General features: G+C 46.1%; 1 protein-coding gene across 2 annotated transcripts; it reads left to right on the top strand.

The window, feature by feature from the left end:
- The first annotated feature begins 58 nt into the window (after positions 1-58).
- Positions 59-22712, top strand: vcpip1 (valosin containing protein (p97)/p47 complex interacting protein 1). Of its 2 annotated transcripts, XM_042071354.1 has the most exons (5): positions 59-3121; positions 3161-3490; positions 5274-5499; positions 15645-15731; positions 21415-22712. In XM_042071354.1, the coding sequence occupies exons 1-5, from the start codon at positions 950-952 to the stop codon at positions 22026-22028; spliced, it is 3429 nt and encodes a 1142-aa protein (XP_041927288.1). In that variant the 5' UTR covers positions 59-949; the 3' UTR covers positions 22029-22712. The 2 variants fall into 2 exon arrangements, with proteins under 2 accessions (XP_041927288.1, XP_041927287.1); XM_042071353.1 differs by having other exon boundaries at positions 59-3490.
- The last annotated feature ends 682 nt before the right edge of the window (positions 22713-23394 follow it).

Here is a 23394-nt window from a genome sequence, read left to right as displayed (position 1 = left end):
CTGTAGTAGAAGAAAATGCAGTTTGATAGACCACATCTAGCCATGTGCCACCTAGCGGTGGCCTGAAGCACTGCGTGCTGCCCGTCCTCTGTTCTGCTCGGCCTCAGTCGGGTCGGTGTTCGGAGGCACCCAGACGAAGCGAGCGACAGGCTGGTGTATGTGCTGGACTACTACACACGAAACGTATCTCGAGTGTATCGATGTTGGACCTTGGTCGTGGACCTTGATCGGCGCGTGTTATGGTGGAGGAGGCGCTCAGAAAGACACGTTAAAGATAATTGACTTCCCAATCCGTGGGGTTCTTGACGTCCAGCGAACTCAGCGGCCAACACACTTGTCGGTAAAGCAAAGATTCTAACCGGGGGGCATTTAGCTTGCGCGCTTCCACTATGTACATTTGGCTGTTAAGTTAGTAAAGATTTGTCTGGATGCATTTTATTATTATCCATGAAATCTTGCTTGTTGTTGACACTGCGCATGACAGTTGCAATGTTGAATCTCAAAACACGTTAACTCTTCCGGTGTGGTGACGTAAAGAAATGCGACAAGAGCTAAGAATATTGCGCGTCATTGGAGGTTGTTGGCTGAGTAATTTCAATAAGTAGCACAAAAGAGAAGTGCACCAATGGACAAACACTCCGGTTTCGTCAGCAGTGTTAATTAATTCAGACCTCTTTAACGGGAAAGCTGTCGAAGTTTTTGGACGGCGGCGTTGCAGCACAGGGCGATTTCATGCCATTGCGGTGGACTACAATGCCCATGCGAAACGGGTCTCTGCGCGCCGTTACGTGCTGATAGAGGCAGCGGCTACGTCTGTCAGGAAAAAACAAACCGCTTCCGTGTTGTTCCTCTTCTGCAAGAGAGACATAAACAAGAGTTACCCCGCGGGGAGAGACGCGAGTCACCTAGAATGTATTTGTAAGAGCGAGACCACGACTCGAAAGCAACCATGTCGTCATCGCCGCCCGGCAGCAAGAAGAAAGACAAGCGGATCCTGTCGGGCTCGTGCCCGGACCCAGCATGCCAGGCGCGGCTCTTTTTCCCCGCGCAGAGCTCCGCCGCGAGCATCGAGTGCACCGAGTGCGGCCAGCGGCACGAGCAGCGGAGCTTGCTGCGTATGGAGGAGGTGACGGATCCCGACGTGGTGCTGCACAACCTGCTGCGCCACGCACTGCTGGGCGTCACGGGCGCGCCCAAGAAGGGCCCCGAGCTCGTGAAGGTGGCGGGCCTGTCCAACTACCACTGCAAGCTGCTGTCGCCTACGCTCACGCGCTACGGGATGGACCGTCAGAGCGGGCAGGCGCGCCTGCTGAGCGACATGAACCAGGGTGACATGTTCGACTGCGCCCTCCTGGCCGACCGCGCCTTCCTGATCGAGCGCGAGCACCTGGACTCTGCGGGCTACGGCCAGGACCGCTCGGGCTCGCTACTCTACCTGCGTGACACGCTGGCTCAGGTGCGCGCCGCCAACGGCGACCAGGAGCGGCTCGTTCCCGTGCACGTGGACGGAGATGGACACTGCCTGGTCCACGCGGTGTCGCGGGCGCTCGTGGGCCGAGAGCTCTTCTGGCACGCCCTGCGGGAGAACCTCCGCCGCCACTTCGCCTCAAACCTCCCCCGCTACCGAGCGCTGTTCGCCGACTTCATCGACGCGGCCGAGTGGGACGACATCATCAGCGAGTGCGACCCCCGCTTCACCCCCCCCGAGGGCGTCCCCCTCGGCCTGCGGAACGTCCACGTGTTCGGCCTGGCCAACGTGCTGCGGCGCCCGGTCCTGCTGCTGGACTCGCTGAGCGGCATGAGCTCGCCTGGCGACTATAGCGCCACCTTCCTGCCCGGCCTGGTGCCGCCCGACGACTGCCGCGATCGCCACGGCGACCTCAACAAGCCCATCTGCCTGGCCTGGAGTAGCTCCGCCCATAACCACTACATCCCGCTGGTGGGCGTGAGAGGGGCGGGGCCTCCGCGACTGCCCAATCAGCTGCTGCCCAAGGCCTGGGGCGTCCCGCAGGAGCTGATCGGCCGCTACATGGCGCTGGACGAAGAGGGCGGGTGTGTGATCGGGGGCGAGCGCTCGCTGGGAGACGGCTACCTGCGGCGGCTGGTGGTTGCCATGGACGCGGTGTTTGAGGGCGAGCACGGCGTGAGCGCCGCCCTGGTGGCCGACGTGCATCACTACGTGTTCCGCCGACGCGGCGTCGTCAACCCCGCCCCCGAGGAGGTGACCGCGTCGGCACGGCGATGGCTGTCCGAGGGCCGTCTGCACCGCTGCCTGGCCTGCGGGGGCGTGTCCGAGCTCAGCGTGCCGCGCGATTGGCTGAGCCCCGGCGGGAAGCTACACGCGCTCGCCACGCGCACCCACGGAGCCCTCCAATCAGAGCGCAGCTACAGCTTCCCCCTCATGTCGCTGGTGTGCGTGTACGACGCGGCGGCCGACGCCCTGATGCCCGACTACGCCCGCAGCTCTCCGGCCGCCTGCCACACCTGCCACTCCTCCGCGCTGCGCCCGCTCTCGCCACACGGGGGCGTGCTGTACCGCGACGGAGACCGCACCTCCACCCCCAGCGGACCGGGCAGCAAGTGCGGCTGCGGCTTCAAGCACTACTGGGCGGGCGGCGAGTACGACAACCTGCCGGAGGAGCTGCCCGTGACACTGGACTGGGCTGGACGCGTCGTCAGGGAGACGGTCCACTGGTGGCAGTACGAGAGCGACGCGGCGCTCAACTCCAACGCTTACGAGGTGGCGGCACGCCTGGTGGACCAGCACTTCCCCGGCGAGTTCGGCTCCGAGCCGCTCGTCCAGAAGGTGGTGACGTCCATCCTGCAGCAGACGGCCCGCCGTGGACCTGACCAGTACCGGCCCGTCAGCGTGGAGCACGCGCACACACACACACACGCGGACACACACACACACACACACACCCCGCCCTCCAAGATCATCCTGACGGGCCACAAGAGTCGCACGCTGCACAGGGAGGAGCTTACCATGAGCAAGGCGGAGCTACGCGTGCAGCAGAGCATCCGGGACCACGCCCCTCAGACGCAGCAGCGACACACACACACGGCCAAAGATGACGGACACACACGCACACACACCCCCAAAGCTGACGGACCCACACACACACACACACACACACCCAAAGCTGACGGACCCACACATACACACACACACACCCCCAAAACTGACGGACAAGCTGACTCCGCCTCTTCCTCATCGTCTGCTCCGCCCACCCCAACCAAGGCCCCGCCTCCGGCCAGCGGCGAGAAGAAGATCCGCGTGACCACGAGCGACGGGCGCCAGGCAACGCTGACGCTGCAGCCGCGGACCAATCACGCGGAGCTACAGCGCGCCATCGCCGCCGCCTTCTCCATCCCCCCTGGACGCCAGCGAATCAGAGCAGGCTTCCCGCCCAGGCCCCTCCCCCCACCCGCCGACGCCTCCGACGACACGCCCGTCCCTCTCCAGCACGGAGAACGCGTCAGCGTGGAGGTGAGAGTGTGTGTGTGTGTGTGTTGTAGAGAGTGTGTGTGTGTGTGTGTGTTGTAGAGAGTGTGTGTGTGTGTGTGTCTGTTTGTGTTTGTGTGTGTGCGTGTGCGCTGTGTGTGTGTGTGCGCTGTGTGTGTGTGCGTGCGTGCGTGCGTGCGTGCGCGCGTGTGTGTGTGTGTGAGTGTGAGTGTGTGTTGTAGAGAGTGTGTGTGTGTGTGTCTGTTTGTGTTTGTGTGTGTGTGTGTGTGTGTGTGTGAGTGTGTGTTGTAGAGAGTGTGTGTGTGTCTGTTTGTGTGTGTGTGTGCGCTGTGTGTGCGCGTGTGTGTGTGTGTGTGCGTGCGTGTGTGTGTGAGTGTGTCTGTGTGTCTGTTTGTGTTTGTGTTGTAGAGAGTGTGTGTGTGTGTCTGTTTGTGTTTGTGTGTGTGCGTGCGTGCGCGCGCGCGCGCGTGTGTGTGTGTGTGTGTGTTGTAGAGAGTGTGTGTGTGTGTGTGTGTCTGTTTGTGTTTGTGTGTGTGCGTGCGTGCGCGCGTGCGTGTGTGTGTGTGTGTGTGTGTGTGCGTGTGAGCGTGAGTGTGAGTGTGTGTGTGTGTGTGTGTGTGTGTGTGTGTGGGCTCATAGTAATCCCTCCTCCCTGTACTCTTCTGTTGTTGAGGTCGCCTACTTCTATCGCCTACTCTAGAGTTGCAAATACTAGCTACAATGCTAGATATATTTAACCTATTTATGTAAGGGATAATGTATAGAACGCCGGTCATTACTGGGAAAATAAGTCAGACAGGGCGAACTGGACCCCGACGCGCAGCGCAGTCTTGTTCCGCCCTGAAGGGACTTATTTTCCCATAATGACCGGCGTTCTATACATTATCCCGCTTATTATACGGCTACTTGCCAAAACGAAATAATAAACTCCCCACGATATGACTTTAGCCTACATAACCTAGCCTATTTGTTACAGTTCATCGTGGCATTTGCTGAGAAACAAATAGTTCGCAACACACGCTGAACTTGAATCAAACATTCTTTAGAACACAGCTGATCAACCGTCTGCTTTCACGTTTGAATGAAGTTCCAGTCCTTGTGTAGTGATATGAAAGACATTAATCAGAAGCACAAAACCCGTTGCCATTGACAGCGGTGATTAAATGCTTTGCCGGTGATTTATGTAGATTTAACATAGGCCCGAACGTTGGGAAGGCCCATTCATGTGAATGGAACGTTCTGCAGCACTCTGAAGAGCCGTGTAATAATTATGGACAACTTAAGGCGGGAGGTGTGCGTTGCTTTTTATTATCGAATGTTCTATGAACGTATTTTTTATTGATATCGATTACATGTCTATTGCGATACATATCGCTATCGTTTTATCGCCCAGCCCTACTAAGAACAATATGTAACGGGGAATAAGTTCTAAAAGAATCTACTCTAAGAACAATATGTAACGGGGAATAAGTTCCTAGGTGTAGATATAATACTCATGACGTGGATCTGCTGGCTGGCAGTTTATTTCGCATTATTTGAAAGGTGTGTGTGTTGTGTTTTTGTGTGTGTGTGTTTGTGTGTGTTTGTGTTTGTGTTGTGTTTGTATGAGTGTTTGTGTGTGTACTCCAGTTTATTTCATGTTATTTCAAAGAGGTGTGTTTGTGTTGTTTGTGTGTGTGTGTTTGTGTTGTGTTTGTGTGTTTGTGTGTGTGTGTTTGTTGTGTTTGTGTGTGTACTTCAGTTTATTTTGCATACTTTACAGTTTATTTCGCATTATTTCAAAGAGGGGGTGTGTGTGTGTTTGCAGGTGTTACGGACAGAGGAGGAGTCTGAAGTAAATGGAGGAGAGGAGGATGAGCGGAGAACTGCAGAGGAGGAGAGGAGAGGGGGAGACAGAGAGGAGAGGAGGGAGGAGAGGAGAGGGGGAGACAGAGAGGAGAGGAGGGAGGAGTCTATGAGCCGTGCAGAAAGAGAACTACAAGACAACATCGACCTGGAGATCTCATCCCTCTGCCTACTGGCTACACTTATGGGTAAGACACACACACACACACACACACACACACACACACATACGCACGCACGCACGCACGCACGCACGCACGCACGCACGCACGCACGCACGCACACACGCACGCACGCGCACACACGCACACACGCACACACGCACACACGCACACACGCATACACGCACACGCACACGCACACGCACACACACACACACACACACACACATACAGTGGGCATCTCTTTCAAATGACCACTTCATTCGCGCATTACGAGGCGTGAAGCTGCGTGAAGCTTTAGTACCACTTTCAGCCACTGTGCGTCGCTCTGCCACTGTACATCGCTCTGCCTGCCGCCCCTTCTGAAAAAGCAGGAGACTTGCCAAGAGTAATCCCAGCCTACGAATTCAATAACAAAATAAATCATGCATAATTAAACATTACCTCGATTTAGGCTACTTGGGTGCTTAAGGCTTGACGAAATTTGCTGTCTACATTATTGTCAGTGTTGGGGTTAATGCAACTACGCAAATCAAAACAGTGGTGTGATAATTGAGCCAGTAGAGAAATAACTGTTCAGAATTAATCTGTAGCCTTGGGTAGGCTTCTGCAGAAAACAATGTTGTTGCCGATTTAATACTATCTGGCGACGTTTTTAACAGGCTTCGCAATAGAGGCTTAGACAACTATGACCCACGTTTTGGTTTCGTAAATTAATTTGCTTACTTCTTGACTGCAATGTAGTCAATTGACTGCTTGACATGTCATTTTTATTTTTCTGTACATTAAACAAATACATCTGCTGTATGCCACAGAATTACATTCATATTTGGCTGACTTCTGCAGACGTGCAAAAAAACACTGCCAGGCTATCTTTAAAAATATTTTCGTTTGCCGTAACCCGACCGACCCTGTCAATTTAGAACCGACCCAAATAATTATTTTTTTCCCCTTTTAGTCCAACCGACTTGCCGGTTGTAAACTTGCGTTAAGACCGACCGATTTTTTTTTTTTTTTTACTCTAAACAACCAATACAAATAAAATACTCAAATTCAAATTCATTTATTAGAGGATAACCCCTTGAGATGGACATCTCATTTTCGAGGGGGTCCTCAGAGTAACACAAAACACACTCACACATACTAAAGCTCTTCCTCACAACCAACCACCCCAGCCTGTCCCACCACTGTCCAAAGCATATTCACATGATCAGTATGGTAAGATATGAAGATATTACAGGAGAGAACCATATTTAGAAAAGCCACCAAAACAAACGTATAACTTACATATACTTACATATACAAAAATACATATACACACACACACATGCATGCAAACATGCATCCATGCATACATACATACATATACATATACATACATACATACATACATACATACATACATACACACGTACATACATATACATACATACTGTACACATACACATGTACACATAAAGGCACATATCCACTAGTGCACAAATACATACATAATATCCTAATAAGGGCATTAATGAGAGAAGGTGCATTAATGAAAAAAAGTGCAAGTCATACACCAAGGAAACATTTACATTGGTCACCGGATTGCAAGTAAGATAAAAGGGATGCCTTAACAAGTGGAAAGAAAGAGATAGACCTTAAGGAACAAGGCAAGCTGTTCCAGTCAGAGGGGGCTTTGAATTTGAAAGCACGTCTTCCGATTTCTTTAGAAATATTTGGGACCGAAAAGAAGAGATGATCAAGGTGTCTAAGGCCATAAGTTGACCTATATATGACTAAGTGTTGCTTCAAATAAAAAGGATAATTAAAAAAGATACATTTATAAACAAACTAAAACCAGTGTAGCTGTCGTCTGGCCTTTGGGGATAAGAGGTTCAATTGCTGATACATATGACAATGATGGATTAGGAACGGACATCTCAACACAACACATATAAACAATGTCAGCATAATCAATAATAGGAAATAAAAGCTGAGTTACAATTCTTAATCTAATCTGTTGTGTGAAGCAATTAATTGAACGGTATAACAATCTTAAGTTATAGTTTACTTTTTTCACTATAGAGTCAATATGAGGCCTGAAGGAAAGACTGGAGTCGATCCAGAGGCCTAAATATTTAAATTCCTCAACATTCTCCATAAAAGTACCATCTGAGAATTTAATTGTTATACTATTACCTTGGATATGTCGGGCAGACCTAGTGGCAAATAACATGCTGTATGACTTTGTTTTATTCAGAATGAGTCCATTATCTGAGAACCACTTTTGAATAGTATTAAAATCAAGTTGCAGTGAGGATTTGATCAAATTAATTTCATGTTTTGATGAATAAATAACTGTATCATCAGCATACAGGAGAGTTTGACTGTCCAAACACATTTGTGGGAGGTCATTAATGAAAATAGAAAACAAAAGAGGGCCTAAACAAGAACCTTATGGAACACCCTTTTCCATTATCGTGAACTGGGAGAGAGCACCATTGAAAAGTACACTGCAAAAAATGAATTCTAACCAAGTGTTATTGATCTTATATTAAGATTAAAAAATCTATTTGGTATTGTTTTTAGTATGAAAAGACTTACCTAGCGCCCTCTCAAAAGATCATTTTGACTTAATTTAAGAAGACTTTAACTTATTTTAAGGAGTCTTATCAAGACAAATTTGCTCAACGCACTGGCAGACAAATTTGCTTGTTTTTAGGACAAATTTGCTTAACACACTGGCAGACAAATTTGCTTGTTATCAAGATGAGATGTCTTAAAATAAGTCAATTTCTTTTTAAATTAAGTCAAATGATTTCACAAGAAAGCACTAGGTAAGTCTCTTTATACTGAAAACAATACCAACTAGTTTTTTATCTTGATATAAGATTAATAACACTTAGATAAGAAGTTTTTGCAGTGTACACACTGACGTCTGCAGTGAAGATATGAATTAAACCATAAAATGGACTGTTCAGAAAGACCAATGTTATGTCATTTATCAAGGAGAATATAGTGATCAACTAGATCAAACGCTTCGGTAAGATCTATAAATATTGCTCCAGTGGGCATATTATTGTCCAAAGACGATGGAACATCATTAACACATTCAGTGAGAGCAGTAGAGGTGGAATAATTGGGCCTAAATCCTGATTGGTTTGGAGAAAGAATAGAAATAATCTGTAATTATTAGGATCAAGTGGATCACCACTTTTGTACAAAGGTGTTACTCTAGCACACTTCCACATGACTGGAACTTTGCAAGTAGATATGGATAAATTAAATAGATCACATAATGGGTATGCTAGAACATGAGAAGCAATCTTGATAAACTTCATCTCCAGACCATCTATACCAGCACCACTTCCAGATTTAATTTCGGAGATTGCCTGCTGTACCTCAATGGAAAGTATTGTGGTAAATGAGAGAGAACTGTTTGCTACATTACTATATACGTGGTTGAAGTAACAGAAATCAGGTGGGCGTAATTTACAAACTGAAGAAAAATGCTGATTAAAGGCGTCAGCTACAGAGGTGGGATCATTTATAATATTATTATTTATTCTTAGTTTTGTAAGGGAATTTTTATTAGGTTTACTCAGCAGGCAATTCAGTTTTTTCCAGAAATGTTTTGGATTTGTAAAATCATTTGACAGTGAATTTTTATAATAGTCAGATTTGGCCTTTCTTGTTTTAACAGTACACTCATTTCTTAATCGCTTATATTCAATCCAATCTGCCTGATCTTTTGTTAAGTGGTGTCTTTCCAGGCTTTGTCCCTTTGCTTAAATAGATGTATTAAGTCACCAGCAATCCATGGTAAATGCCTACCCTTCACTTTGACTGATGCCCATGGTGCATGTTTATCTATAACCTTTAGTACCTCAGTATAAAAGAAATTCCAGGCATCATCAACATAAGGAATTAATTCCAACCTGTTCCAGTTAATACATAACAAATCTTGAATAAATACATCATTATTCATATTTTTGAATTGTCTTACCTTGATTATTTTAGGTGGCAGACGAGGTAGCTTTATTTTCAAAACACAGAAGATAACTGAGTGGTCACTGAAGCAATCAGATAGAACACCTGAATCAGCAATTCTGTTGGGATGCGTGACCAGGATCCAATCTAAGAGAGACCTAGAGTTCCCCACCACTCTAGTGGGCTCCCGTATTAATTGAGTAAGATTTAGGGTTTCAAACTGATTCCTCTCTTTCAAAGAGGACCTATCAAGCCAATTTCGGTTGAAATCTCCCAATACTATAATTTCGTCAGAACAATTTAAGGAATTAATAGTACTAAGAATATTATTTGTTGATTCGGATGGAGAGTTAGGGGGTCTATAAATGTTTCCTATAATCAACCGTTTGTTTTGATGAAAACATATTCTAACAAAAATGCATTCAAAATGCATGGGGCTTTCTCTTGAAATAATAAGCTCAGAAGATAGACTTGAGGATACATAAGTAGCAACTCCTCCATCATGATTGCCTCTATCTGCTCTATATAAATTATAGCCATCAAGACTTATTTCAGCATCACATACATTACTATTTAGCCAAGTTACAGATAGAGTAATAACGGCAGGTTTGTTATAAGAGAGCCATGCTCTAAGAAGATCAATTTTATGAGGTAGACTCCTAATGTTTAAGTGAATAACAAATAAGCCTTTACCCATGGTCATTCAGAAGTGGATAAGAGAGAGGGACATGAGATGGGATGGAAGAGCAACACACACAGACACACACACACACATCCACACTTGTTTCTCTAGGCACACACAAACAAGCACAGACTGGCTGGGCCAGGACATTGAAAATAGGGCCTAAAAAAGGGAAACCGACTATGTGCCAATATATACTGAATATTTACATCATTTACTTCTTAAACTCCCAATATGAACAATACAAAAAAATAAAAATAAATACTATTTATTTTAGTAGGCCTAAGTATTGTGAATATAAATTGCCTACATACAAACGTAGGCTCTCTTAAATAAAACCCTGTGGCGTCATCTCTACACCATTGGTTTACGCATGTCACACTATGGCCTATACGCTTCGTTTCATTCACACAAACATCTCGACTCAACGCTTATTACTTGGCACGAAGCTCTCGAATGCGAGGACGATACGAGTCTGTTGCATAGATGTCCGAGTCACGCATAATGTTTGAAAACCACTGGCTTGTAATCACAATAATTTAAAGGAACCATATGTAAGATTGTGGCCAAAACTGGTACTGCAATCACTTTCAAATTACTGTAGAGCGGTGTATCCCCTCTCCTTCCCCCCTGACTCGAGGTTGCCAACCCACATGCCAAAAGACTACTGACTTTGTTATTAGCAGATAGGTGGAGAGTGGCGCATCAGGCCAAAACACAACATGACATGACAAAACACAACATCAACATCAGTTGAGGGCTGCAACTTCACTTTTTAAATGACAATATCCTGGCCGGTCTACTATTGTCAGTGATATAAGTATTTGAAATGAACATGATTTCTTAATGTCTAGTGACATATCAGGGCCATTTTATGATTAATTGAAATACATTTCTTACATACGGTTCCTTTAACACACGACAGTTGGATACTTCATCATGTTCCCATGCCTACATTTTGGTGAGTAGCATAGAGATTGTTAAAACAATAAAGTATGGCTCTCCGTTTGGGACATCGAAAACTTATATTTTTAATAGGGTAGACTACCGTCGGAGATGCTGACTTGCAAAGGCCTCAGGATAACACGTTATCTCCACTATCATCAGTCAATGCCCCCTTGATCAAAGTGGGGAATGAAAGAAAAAGTTTGAGAACCACTGGCTTAACAAGTTACCTGCAGTCCAGAACACACAGAATATTGCAACAGAAAGTTGCCTTTATAATCAACTACTATTTGTTCCAACAGCATTCAAACAAAGCCTTTATAAAAGTGAAAAAAAAAAATATTCCATAAGAAGTAAAATAAAATACTGTTACTGTAGTAACTGTATCCCAAGCTTCAGCTCCCCACGTCTGTGACAGGCAGACGTGACACCGCTAAATTCTCAGCTTGTTTATACCCCACACTGAACGCGTAAGACCGCTAGGCCCATCACTGTGGGGTGCGGTAGCCTAGCCTACTCTCTGGGATTTAAGTCAAGCAATATAACCATACAAATGTTTCAAAATGAGTAATTTCGGCTTTGTCTGAACTGGCCATTGTAGGCTACCGGTATGTAAAAAATAAACAACGCCTATTCCCTATCCAATGATATCGGCAAATGTTTTTCCAAAGTAAGAATTTCACTTCACCATGCACCTTCGACAATGAATAGCTCATTACACTTATGTTACTGTTGAACGTAGGCCTAACTGGTATCATTACAAACATTATTCGGTGTCCTAAACACTGGCATTTTATGGCATTGTGTCATGTAAGGTCGTTGCAAAATCTAGAGAAATGTGTGAGGTGGTCAGCGGGGGACAATTGAGACGCACATTGGATTGTGTTATTACTTGCATTCCACACTATCCACAGCTGTGGTATCGGGGGCAGGAGGATTACTGTTAGCGCAGGCTTTATATAAAATTCTTCAACAGAAGGCCTGCCTCGAATGCAGGCTTGCCCAAAATAAAGGCCTGTGGTTTGCGCAGCCTACAGTAAGTAGGTTAAATAACAGACCCGCCACAATGTGCGGTATGATGATTTTTTACGAGCAAGATGTTTTTGGTGCTCTGCATGTTCTTAAATAACAATGATCATCAGTAGCCTAATATTCGACCATTTATTTTATGTAAATGGGCTATGCATTGGGTTAAACACCAGGGGCCATATTCACAAAGCCTTTTATCTTACCACTAGGAGTAGGCTACTCCTAAATAGCAATAAAAGATTTTAGCTATAGGAGTTTCTCTTATTAAGTTATTCACAAAGCCTTTCAGACCTAGACTTAGTAAGGGAAAATGACAACTCCTGAACAGATTCTGGAGCTGAGCGCTCTAGAATCTTTGACTAACAGTCTAAGAGTGAGTGAGTCTTCGTTGCTCTGGATGACGTTATTACTCATGCACGAGCTTGACTGAAGTGACCACCTTGATTGGCTGATGATTGTAACGCGGGAATGATTCCAAACACCTCCCTTACGATGATGAGTGGCAGGTGACAGGTCTGAGAATGCGTGCGCTACACAAGGACAGAAGATGATGAATAACTGAATAAAAAGGCCTAGCCTAAATGAATCAAGAGTAAGGCTAAACAAATAGCCTAGTAGCCTAATGAAACATACGGATTGATGTAGTATCTTTGTAACATTATTAAATTAATCTGTTACTATGCCTATGCCTATGTTTGCAAAAGAGAACATTTGAATTTGATTCACAATAATGTTACATTTAATTTACATGTTGACAATGAGTAGCCTAGTTTTGGTTGTTGTTGGTGGCGTTATTGCATGTTAGTTATGCCTACAATGCAAAATTGCTTCCTCACGATTGGAAGCTCCTGTAGCCGCATAGGATTTCAAAACAGGCGAAATGCCACAAAACCGGTTTGTGAATAGGTCTGTGAGTTAGGAGTCCTCTTGACTTCTTAGCTGTCACAGCTGGTGGGAAGGTGTGATTTGTTGGGGTCAGGGCCGGATTAACTGGGCACAAATGTCTGATGGCCCCCTCTGCCCCCCCAACGTGAATCGGGTGGTCAGTTAATAGGCTATGCCGAAATAGTTTTCAACATTTTGAATATTAGTGTCGGGTGAATTAGGAAATGTTCTCAAAGTAGCCTTATGGCTGAAAGCTGCTTGGGATCCCCCTGTCAAGCAATATAACCATACCAACGCGCGCACTCATTGTTTCAAAAGGAGTAAATTCGGCTTTGTCAGAACTGAGCTGTGGACGACACGGCACAGCATGCCCAATTGAAAATAAATTAACGCAACACAACACAGACCCCGCTTCTCTCGCGTCAGTCACTAACATGAACGAAACACAGAACCCGCTTCTCTCACGGCAGTCACTGACAGTAGCCTAGAATAAATGCATGGGGGAAAACACTTCCCCATGACAAAGACATCGTAAAACACTGAAAGTTAATATTTTGTCACTATAACACACATCTGTCCTTTGTCAAATGTGTTACGTTCCAAGTAGCCTAGTGCATAAATCTGCTTCATAAAGTTGAACAAATACATTTGCTTATTTCACAGAAAAATATAAATAGCCAGTTTAGGGTCTACAGTGCAGAGTTGGTAAGTTATGGTAGGCCAACTTGGAGTGAACATACAAACAGGGGAAATTTTTTCTCTAGTAGCTGAGTAGCCTCAGGTGCGCATGTAGACATAAGGCCGAACATGCAAGCGCCAATAAATCGTGCTCTCACGACAATCACGCCGTTAAACTTAAATAGTTAACATCACTCTAAGTTCGCCTTCAAGCAAGGAAAACGATGATTTGAAGACATCTGTTTCGTTGGAAGGGCAAGGGGTAGCAACAGGGCAACACAGAGACAGGCCCGATGGCAGGGCTGTTATGAGAGTATTAAAATATGGGATATTCTACGGGAAAACATTAAAACGGCAAGACAGCGGGGGGGAAGTTGGCATGTTAAAATACATAACCACGGAAAAAGTTGGCATGCATTGTTTTGGTCCCCGTGCACAGGGATTATTTGTCATATTATTAATCACATATGATTATTTGTGAAATTGTGCAAAAAGGCGCAACACATTTGAAAAGGAAGGACTGGTAGCATGCAAGCTCACGGGAAAGATTGATTTAAGAACGTTATCACAGTGTGTGGCTGTGGCGCAAAGCAGCGCGAGCGGAAGACATGCGACAATTGGCAGGGGAGGGTCATGTCTTTTTTAACAATTCTGTCGAAGGGTCATTGAACAATTTCTAGCAGGCAAGGGAGGGTCATGCAACTTTTGACTGAAGCACTCAAAATTCATCCGGTGGCCCCTTCAATAAATAACGAACAGTCCCTAGATTGCTGCTGGGCTATATGTCTTGGTTCATGTCTGTTAACAACTCATTGCCGTCAAACGCGTAGCCTATCTCGCGGTTGCATCCATTACAAACAAACATGCAATGTGAACGTCTGGGATTGGGGAGAGCACTAAATGCTCTACTGAATAAGCACGAAGTCAAACCTTTAAATGCCACAAAACCGTGTAATCAAAAATATAAACCGCTAATGAAGTAAACTTGTGACCATCAAAAATCCTTTATCGCCTCTAACTCCGTGATAATAGGACGTAACAGGAAGGCATTTGGCTGAGCAACGGAGGTTAATATGCTCTATATTTTGTCCAAATTATGTCTGTCTATCATCGTTGCACTCAGAGAAAACCAGAATGTTTAATTTGTCCTGCGTTTCTTCTACGGCTGCAAACGGGATTCACTCGCAGTTAACCAAATATTTCTTTATTAGGGCAGGGCAGGCATATTTCTGGCTATTAAATTATTTCTAAACCAGTCTACTAAAGTCTGTAGTGAAGTCTGTGTAGGGTTTTCCAGGCTCCATTTCTTTTTATGAGACACCCTGCTCACTTGAGCCATCTACCGGTTGTTTGGGTTGTTGCAGCGTCTCACTGGAAAAATACAAATTAAAGTCGCGTGATACCGCGTGATCCCACGCGCGGACCGCGAGTGAAGCTGGCCAAGTCGAAGCACTGCCCACTGTACACACACACACAAACACGCACACGTACACACACACACACACACACACACCTACACATTAAACAAGGAACAGCAGGACACAGAGAGCAGGTGAAGATGTTTTGGTTGTGTGTGTGTGTGTGTGTAATGACGCTCTGTGTCGTGTGTGTGTGTGTGTGTGTGTGTGCATCAGGTGAAGATGTTTTTGTTGTGTGTGTGTAATAACGTTCTGTCGGGTGTGTGTGTGTGCATCAGGTGTAAATGTTTTGGTTGTGTGTGTGTGTGTGTGTGTGTGTGTGCATCAGGTGAAGATGTTTTGGTTGTGTGTGTGTAATAACGTTCTGTCGGGTGTGTGTGTGTGCATCAGGTGTAGATGTTTTGATTGTGTGTGTGTGTGTGTGTGTGCATCAGGTGAAGATGTTTTGGTTGTGTGTGTGTGTGTGTGTGTGTGTGTGTGTGTGTGTGTGCATCAGGTGAAGATGTTTTGGTTGTGTGTGTGTGTGTAATAACGTTCTGTCGGGTGTGTGTGTGTGTGTGCATCAGGTGAAGATGTTTGGTCGTACGCCAAGAAGCTTCCCCATCTGTTCCAACCTGGTGGAGTGTTCTACAACATCGTCAAGAAGGACATGGGTGAGTGTGTGTGTGTGTGCATGCGCGCGCGCGCACGCGCGCGTGTGTGTGTGTGTGTGTGTGTGTGTGTGTGTGTGTGTGTGTGTGTGTGTGTGTGTGTGTGTGTGTGCGCGTGTGTGTGTGCATGCGTGTGTGTGCATGCGTGTGTGTGTGTGTGTGTGTGTGTGCTAGAGTGTGGCTACCCGACCCGAGCCCGACGGGTCCCGATGGGTCGGGTCGGGTTCGGACAAATATTTAGAAATTATAGTCGGGTTCGGACAGATGGGGGCGATATGCATTGGAAGCTTTACATTTAAAATAGCTTATTATGTTGGGTAACCAACAGGTCTGCTTTACATGATGTAAACGTTTGTTTTTTGAGAATAAAATAAAATGTAAAAAAGACCTAACAGCTTTCTTCCTGTATGCAAGATTTGTTTTATGTAGCCGTGACAACGCATGTGTATTTCAGGCGGCACGTCTTGGGTAACGTTAAAAAAAGTTGGTCTTAGGTTGGTTTGTCTGGTCTAAGTGCTTGTCACTTTAAAAAGAACGTCAAAATAATGAGCTTTCATTCTCATGGTTTTAGACTAGAGGTAAATAGTCGCGCATCTTCCAAGGATATATGAATGCAATTCATTATGTTTTCTATGTCTTTTCATAAAAATAAATGTACAAAAAACTAACAAGTCAAAGAAAATATGTATGGGATCATAGAAGAGGTAAGTGTCTTGCAATGTTAATTTCTATGATTTTGTTGAAATCATCACTACATTAATAATAGACATGACGCATGAGCTAACAGTTACCTAGATGGAACTCTCTCAAGATGTAAACGTTTGCCAATAGGTTGTGTAGCTTATTTCGGAAAACTCAACAGGAGAACAAACACTAAGTTCGTGGAGAGACAGCAGATGCGAGTAAAGTCTAGGCGCTCAACCTTATGACATTAGGTGCACCAGTGCGACCCAGGGAACATTTTAGTTAAACATTTTCGTTGCATTTGCGACCAAATTGGTCTGGAGCCCTGAGTTCCCTTCTACCAGATACTCTTGGTGCTCCGCCCCCATGTCTCCCAGCCAATGAAATCGCCTCGTCTGAATCTGCATTGCCATTTGTACTCGTTGTGAATATGCAGGACACAAGAGGTAATTAGGGATTGTTTTTGTTGTTGGCTCACCTTTACTCAGGACATGCTATCCGGCGACGAGACCATGCATGCACGGAGACACACATGTTTTTGCTCACTTTGCTCTACGGGACACAGTGAATAACCCAATTTTCAAAAAACGGTGGTGTGGCGTGTTCCTTTAAGCAAATAGAAACTGATTTAGTTTTACAGAGATTCTTAAAATGGTGCTTCTGCTGCCTTGGCCAAGTTGGCATGTACATACACACACACACACACACATACACACACACACACACATACACACACACACACACACACACACACACACACACACACATACATACACACACACACATACACACACATACACACATGTGCCAAGTTGGCATGTACAGCAGTCGTGGTGCCTGTGCACAGGGAGGAGACCAGTGAGAGACCCTGAGGTAGTAGCTCAAATAGTCCCCTTAGTAGGAGCTTTCAAAGTAAAAAGTGAGCCCCCCCCCTCCCGAAACAGAAAAGGCCCATACAAAGTAAATAACATTTATAGTAATATTTAAAAGATCGAAAATCGAATCGAATTGGGACTTTAAAATCGAAAATTAAATGGAATCGAGAATTTGGAGAATCGTGACACCCCTATATGTGAGTAACGTGTACTAGTCGCACCTTGATTGTTCCCTTTTTGTAAGTCATTTTGGATAAAAGCATCAGCATATGTGACCAGCCGTATGAAAACCAGCTACATGACTCCCCAGAGACATTTTGAGTTATTCACAGATTCTGAAAGTGTAGTTTCAAAGCTATCCAATGATGTCTCACTCATGGAGATCTGATAATATTTGAATAAGTTGTGGTCATATGAATGTATACCCCTCTGAAAAACTGAGAAAACTGGCCTAATAGATTTGCAAATTCTCACCTCACCTGAGTCATAGGAAAGACAATTGTGCTCATTTGCATCTCATTGAGATAAGCCCTCCTCTACAGATGTCACATGGTGACATCTGGTATCTGTAGCCCTTCCCCCTACAGGTGTCACTGTGACACCTGGATCTGCTAGCCTGCAGGGCAGAAAGAATTGTAGTGTTGTTAATATTGATGTAGTGTTATTTTCATTAGGCACTTCACTGGACACTGAATAATCAGAATTAGAAGGTACTTTATTGAAATGCAAATGCTTTTATTACAAAAGGCCCTGAATAGCATGCATTAATACACAGGGTAAGATGTTACAATCCCATAAACCAAGGTATAAATCACATCTAGAAGTTCCCAATAGAAGGCCCAATAACATGTCAATATGAATCCAATAGGATAATAAGAATAAAGATCCTATACTCTAGACAATAAGAATGAAGATGCTATGAAAAAGTTATTAAACTAGATGTACCGCAGAGCGGTACAAAATATGACCGCCGCCCAGTCCAGCACGTTTTCCACAAAAATAAGTCACGCTGAAAGACATATATGATTCTAACTGTCTCACTGAATTGCATTATGCAGTCTCAATTCTCACTGGTGTCTGCTAGACAACAAGTACCAAAACATGATTAGTTCATAGATTTAACATGTAATATACATTTTATACAACCCCACCCCCATCTTGCCTGTTCATAATTCTGAGAAATTCTTGAATTGTGTGCATGTGAGCGTGTACATGTTTATGTTTATGTGTGTGTGGGTGTGTGGGTGGGTGTGTGTGCGTGCATGTGTGTGTTTGCCTGTTTATGTGCCTGTGTGTGTGTGCATGTGCATGCATGCGTATATATGTCTACTGTGTGAGTATGTGTCATACGTAGGATTACTGTGAATGTATGTGTGTGCGTGTGTATCTGTTTATGCACATGTGTGCATATGGAATGGGTTTACATGACCCCTGGAGGCAAACATACGCAAAAAATTGGTCATCCTAGGCCCTACGGTTCTTAAGATATTCACAGAAAACTGTGTCTGCCCTACCCTCCTTTCGGGGAGTCCAGTCCAGCGGGGGGGCTACAGATCAAAACGAAAAGCGATGGTTCCATGCCATCCATGTGGGGTTACATGCCCACCAAGTTTCGTGTACCCCGGTCTTTCAGTGTCCCGGGAATCCTTGTTGGTGTACGGTCACTAAATGTACACATACATTATTTTATTGTAAGGCCCCCCATGAACGAAAGTCCACGAAACTTGGCGTGCATTCAGAGGGTGTCATAATGATCCTACACTACCAATTTCGTGCAGTTTTGACTATGTTAGCTCACAGATGTCTGCGATTACAACACCTCATTTTTACTTTTTTGTGTTTAACTAGGTGGCGCTATACATGAAATGAGTGGTTATGGAATGGGTTGACATGGCCCTTTGAGATCAACATACAAAAAAAAATGGTCCTCCTAAACCCTACGGTTCTCGAGATATTCACAGAAAACTGTGTCTGCCCTACCCTCCTTTCGGGGGGTCCAGTCCAGCGGGGGGGCTACAGGTCAAAACGAAAACAGGAGGTTCCGTGCTATCCATGTGGGGTTACATGCCCACCAAGTTTCGTGTACCCCGGTTACAGTGTCCCGGGAATCCTTGACGGAAATTTAGACATGCGAAAAAAAAGAAGAAAAAAAAATCTGACTAAACCTATATGACCGCCGCTTCGCTGCGCGGCGGTCATAATAACAAACAAGGTCCACATGAATGTGCTGAGGCTGTATGATAAGTGTGATAAGGGTGACAGGGCAGGGACTGACCCTGTGGTACAGGAGAGTTCAGGTATTATTTGGTAAAGTGCAAAAAAGTAAGGCAAGACAGTGCAGTTTTAAGTCAGTAGACTTTGGAGGCAACACAATAAGTCAGAACCAGAGTTAAGTGAATTTAGTCCAGGCTGTTGGAGGGAGGGAGAGGCTGTGCATAAAGGCTAACATAGCAAGCAAGAGGCTGTGAAGGAGAGTCCAATTATTTGGTGAGATCACATCCGCATCCTCTTCTGCATATTCTTCTGTGGACTCTTCTGTGCTCTGACCCTTGGTGCTGGGCATGTGATGTCTTTTGCCTCATCAGCACAGAAGGGCCTGATTTTTTCATGCAGATAGGTCTGCCTGTCAATGTTCAGTCCAGATGGGACCAGGACAGGAAGACTGTCAACAGGGGGCAGAACCGCTGAAATTCCACAGGTTCTGCATCACAGTGACTTTTTGCAAGCACCACACCTGTTCTCTTGGCATCAAAGCTGTAAGCAAATAACATGGAAATTAGCCAACACGCCCCAGCACAAAGAGAGAGAGGCAGATTTTTGCCAACACTATACCCAATTTCAACAACAAAATTTATACTTTTAAGGCAACCATAGCTGTTATCTGAAGCATGGAGTGGCTTCTTTCTTCATGACTTCAACTTGCACATTCTGCAAAAAAACGAAATCTTTCTAATTTGAAGAAAAAAAGTTGTGTTTTGTGCGATTTCGTGTAGGCCGACTTGCTGCTGGTTTTCATATGGCGGGTCACGTGTGTGTGTGTGTGTGTGTCTGTCTGTCTGTCTGTCCAAATGTCATTGGGGGTGGTATTCATGTATGTGTGATATTCGTGTGTGTGTCTGTGCAAATGTCCTTGGGGGTCATATTCATGTGTGTGGGTGTGTGTGTGTGTGTGTGTGTGTCTGTCTGTGTCTGTCTGTCTGTCCAAATGTCATTGGGGGTGGTATTCATGTATGTGTGATATACGTGTGTGTGTCTGTGTGTCTGCAAATGTCCTTGGGGGTGATATTTGTGCGTGCATGCGTGGTGTGTGTGTCTGCAAATGTCCTTGGGGGTGATATTCATGTGTGTGTGTGCGTGCGTGGTGTGTGTGTGTGTTCGTGCGTGTGTTTAATATGTGTGTGCGTGCATGCGTGCGTGGTGTGTGTGTGCGTGCGTGCGTGCGTGGTGTGTGTGTGTGTGTGCGTGCGTGCGTGCGTGCGTGGTGTGTGTGTGTGTTCGTGCGTGCGTGTGTGGTGTGTGTGTGTGTTCGTGCGTGTGTTTAATATGTGTGTGCGTGGTGTGTGTGTGTGTGCGTGCGTGTGTTTAATATGTGCGTGCATGCGTGCGTGGTGTGTGTGTGTGTGCGTGCGTGTGTTTAATCTGTGTGTGCGTGCATGCGTGCGTGGTGTGTGTGTGTGTTCGTGCGTGTGTTTAATGTGTGTGTGCGTGTGCGTGCGTGTGTTTAATATGTGTGTGTGTGTTCGTGTGTGTGTTTAATATGTGTGTGCGTGCATGCGTGCGTGGTGTGTGTGTGTTTAATGTGTGTGTGCGTGCGTGGTGTGTGTGTGCGTGCGTGTGTTTAATGTGTGTGTGCGTGCGTGTGTTTAATGTGTGTGTGCGTGTGTGCGTGCGTGGTGTGTGCGTGCATGCGTGCGTGGTGTGTTTAATGTGTGTGTGCGTGTGTGTGTTTAATATGTGTGTGCATGCGTGCGTGGTGTGTGTGTGTGTGCGTGGTGTGTTTAATGTGTGTGTGCGTGCGTGTGTTTAATATGTGTGTGCATGCGTGCGTGGTGTGTTCGTGCGTGTGTTTAATGTGTGTGTTCGTGCGTGTGTTTAATGTGTGTGTGCGTGTGTGTGTGTATCTGCAGGTTTGTTGGACGGGAAGCACTGCTCCCTCCCCCAGCTCTCGGGCCGTGTGTTTGTGTACAGTTCCCGTGACGACCGGCTGGAGCTGTGTGCGGACGCCGCCGGCCACTTTCCCATCGGCCCCGGGGTGGACGAGATGGCCAAGGAGGCGGGGCTTAAGCTGCCCGCAGACGGAAGCCCCTCCCACGCCGGCATGCGATTGGGCAGTGGGGGCGTGGTGCGGAAGAAGGAGGCGGCCTCGGCGGTCCCTGTGTTCCAGGGGAAAGGCCATTCGCTGGGCAGCTCCCCGGCCACGCCCCTCTCAGAGCACCGGCCAATCACGCGACAGCACAGCAGCGGGGTGGACCTGAGTGGCAGCGTGGCTCCGCCCCTCGAGCGTGAGCTGGTCCGCATGGCACCCGGCGTCGTTACCACGGCAATGAGGGATGCCCGCGGCCTGGATCCCGTCGCCGTGGAGACGCAGCGGAAGCGCCTGCAGGAGATGGTGTGGTCCATCCAGGCGTCCATGGACAAACACACACACGCGCAGAGCGCCACACTCCAGACTCAGGAGCAGCAGGAGGCGGAGCAGATGGAGGAAGACTCCACCCCCACTGAGCCCATGGACCAATCATAAGCCACATAGCGCAAAAGCCCCGCCCACAGACCCCTCCGTCTGTGTGTGTGCGTGAACCTGCCTGTACTCATTCATGCTGAGAGAATGTGTGTGTGTGCGTGTGTGTGTGTGTGTGTGTTTATTTAACGTGCCTCTGATCACCTGTTAGTTGCTGGACTTCCCCCCCACCGCATTATTTCACATTCTCTCTCTCTCACACACACACACACACACACACACACACACACACACACACACACACACACACACACTCATATACAGTGATGCGTTCACTATCACTGATACGCACATACACACACACACACACACACACACACACACACACACTCTCTCTCTTTCTCTCACATAAAGACACAAACACACACATGCAAAAACAATAGATGCCTGAGCACTTTGGGGGTTGGTTGTGGAGAGCCTTTGCCCTTTGACATGAACTAGTACACACACACAGATCACTGCTCAGCTGCCTGATAGGTTGTGTGTGTGTGTGTGTGTGTGATTGATTGTATTATAGGAGTATATAATGTATAATAATCAGACATGTACAGCCTCGTCTCTGTGTGTGTGTGTGTGTGTGTGTGTGTGTTTGCGTGTTTGCTTCTTCGCTGCAAGGCCGGCTCAGATGTGTAACTGTGCGCATGCTCAACATTTTCAACCCAACAATAAAGGAACCACTTCATCAAACACACGTCTGCTTCAGCTCTGTGTGTGTGTGCGTGTGAGGAATAGGATATGGAGTTCTTTGCAAATAACAGACCAGATGAGACCAGGTGCTGCACCTTTACGCTTCCCTCAGACCAGGTGCTGCCCCTTCAGGGCAGGAGTGGAAACCACCATCACTTATGAGCTGTGCATACGAACCCTTACAAAAATGAAACGTTTGCGGCAGATTTGCAGCAAACTTGTGGGTGATTTGTGGGAAACAAATGAGTTCACTAGAAAATATTGCCAGAAGTTTGCCAGTGTTGGCCGCTAGAGGCAAACTTCCAGCGAAGTTCTGGCAACAATGAGAAGTTTTCCACCAGTGACTTGCCACCACATTTACCCAATAATGGCAAACTACCAGTGAACTTCTGGTGATAAACCTAATTTGCATATGACATTTCTGCAAATTTGCTGCAACATTGACAAAAGTTTACCACAACGGTTTGCCAGAAACCTAATTTGCATGTGAAAATACGACCTTGCCGCAAATTTGCAGCAACTGAATCTGAAATGTTTGTATGGGAAGCTAAGTGTGTGTGTGTGTAGCTAAGTTCAAGTCTGCGCAGTACGATGGGAAGCCAACGGGAAAACCGTTCAATTTGTGTCAGTGCCCATCACATGGGGCAGCCGTGGCCTACTGGTTAGGGCTTCAGGCACACGC

The sequence above is a fragment of the Alosa sapidissima genome, chromosome 19 (genome assembly GCF_018492685.1).
Source record: "Alosa sapidissima isolate fAloSap1 chromosome 19, fAloSap1.pri, whole genome shotgun sequence".
Taxonomy (NCBI): domain Eukaryota; kingdom Metazoa; phylum Chordata; class Actinopteri; order Clupeiformes; family Clupeidae; genus Alosa; species Alosa sapidissima.
The sequence above is the reverse complement of the archived record's forward strand: the minus strand, read 5'-3'. Positions and strand labels throughout refer to the sequence as shown.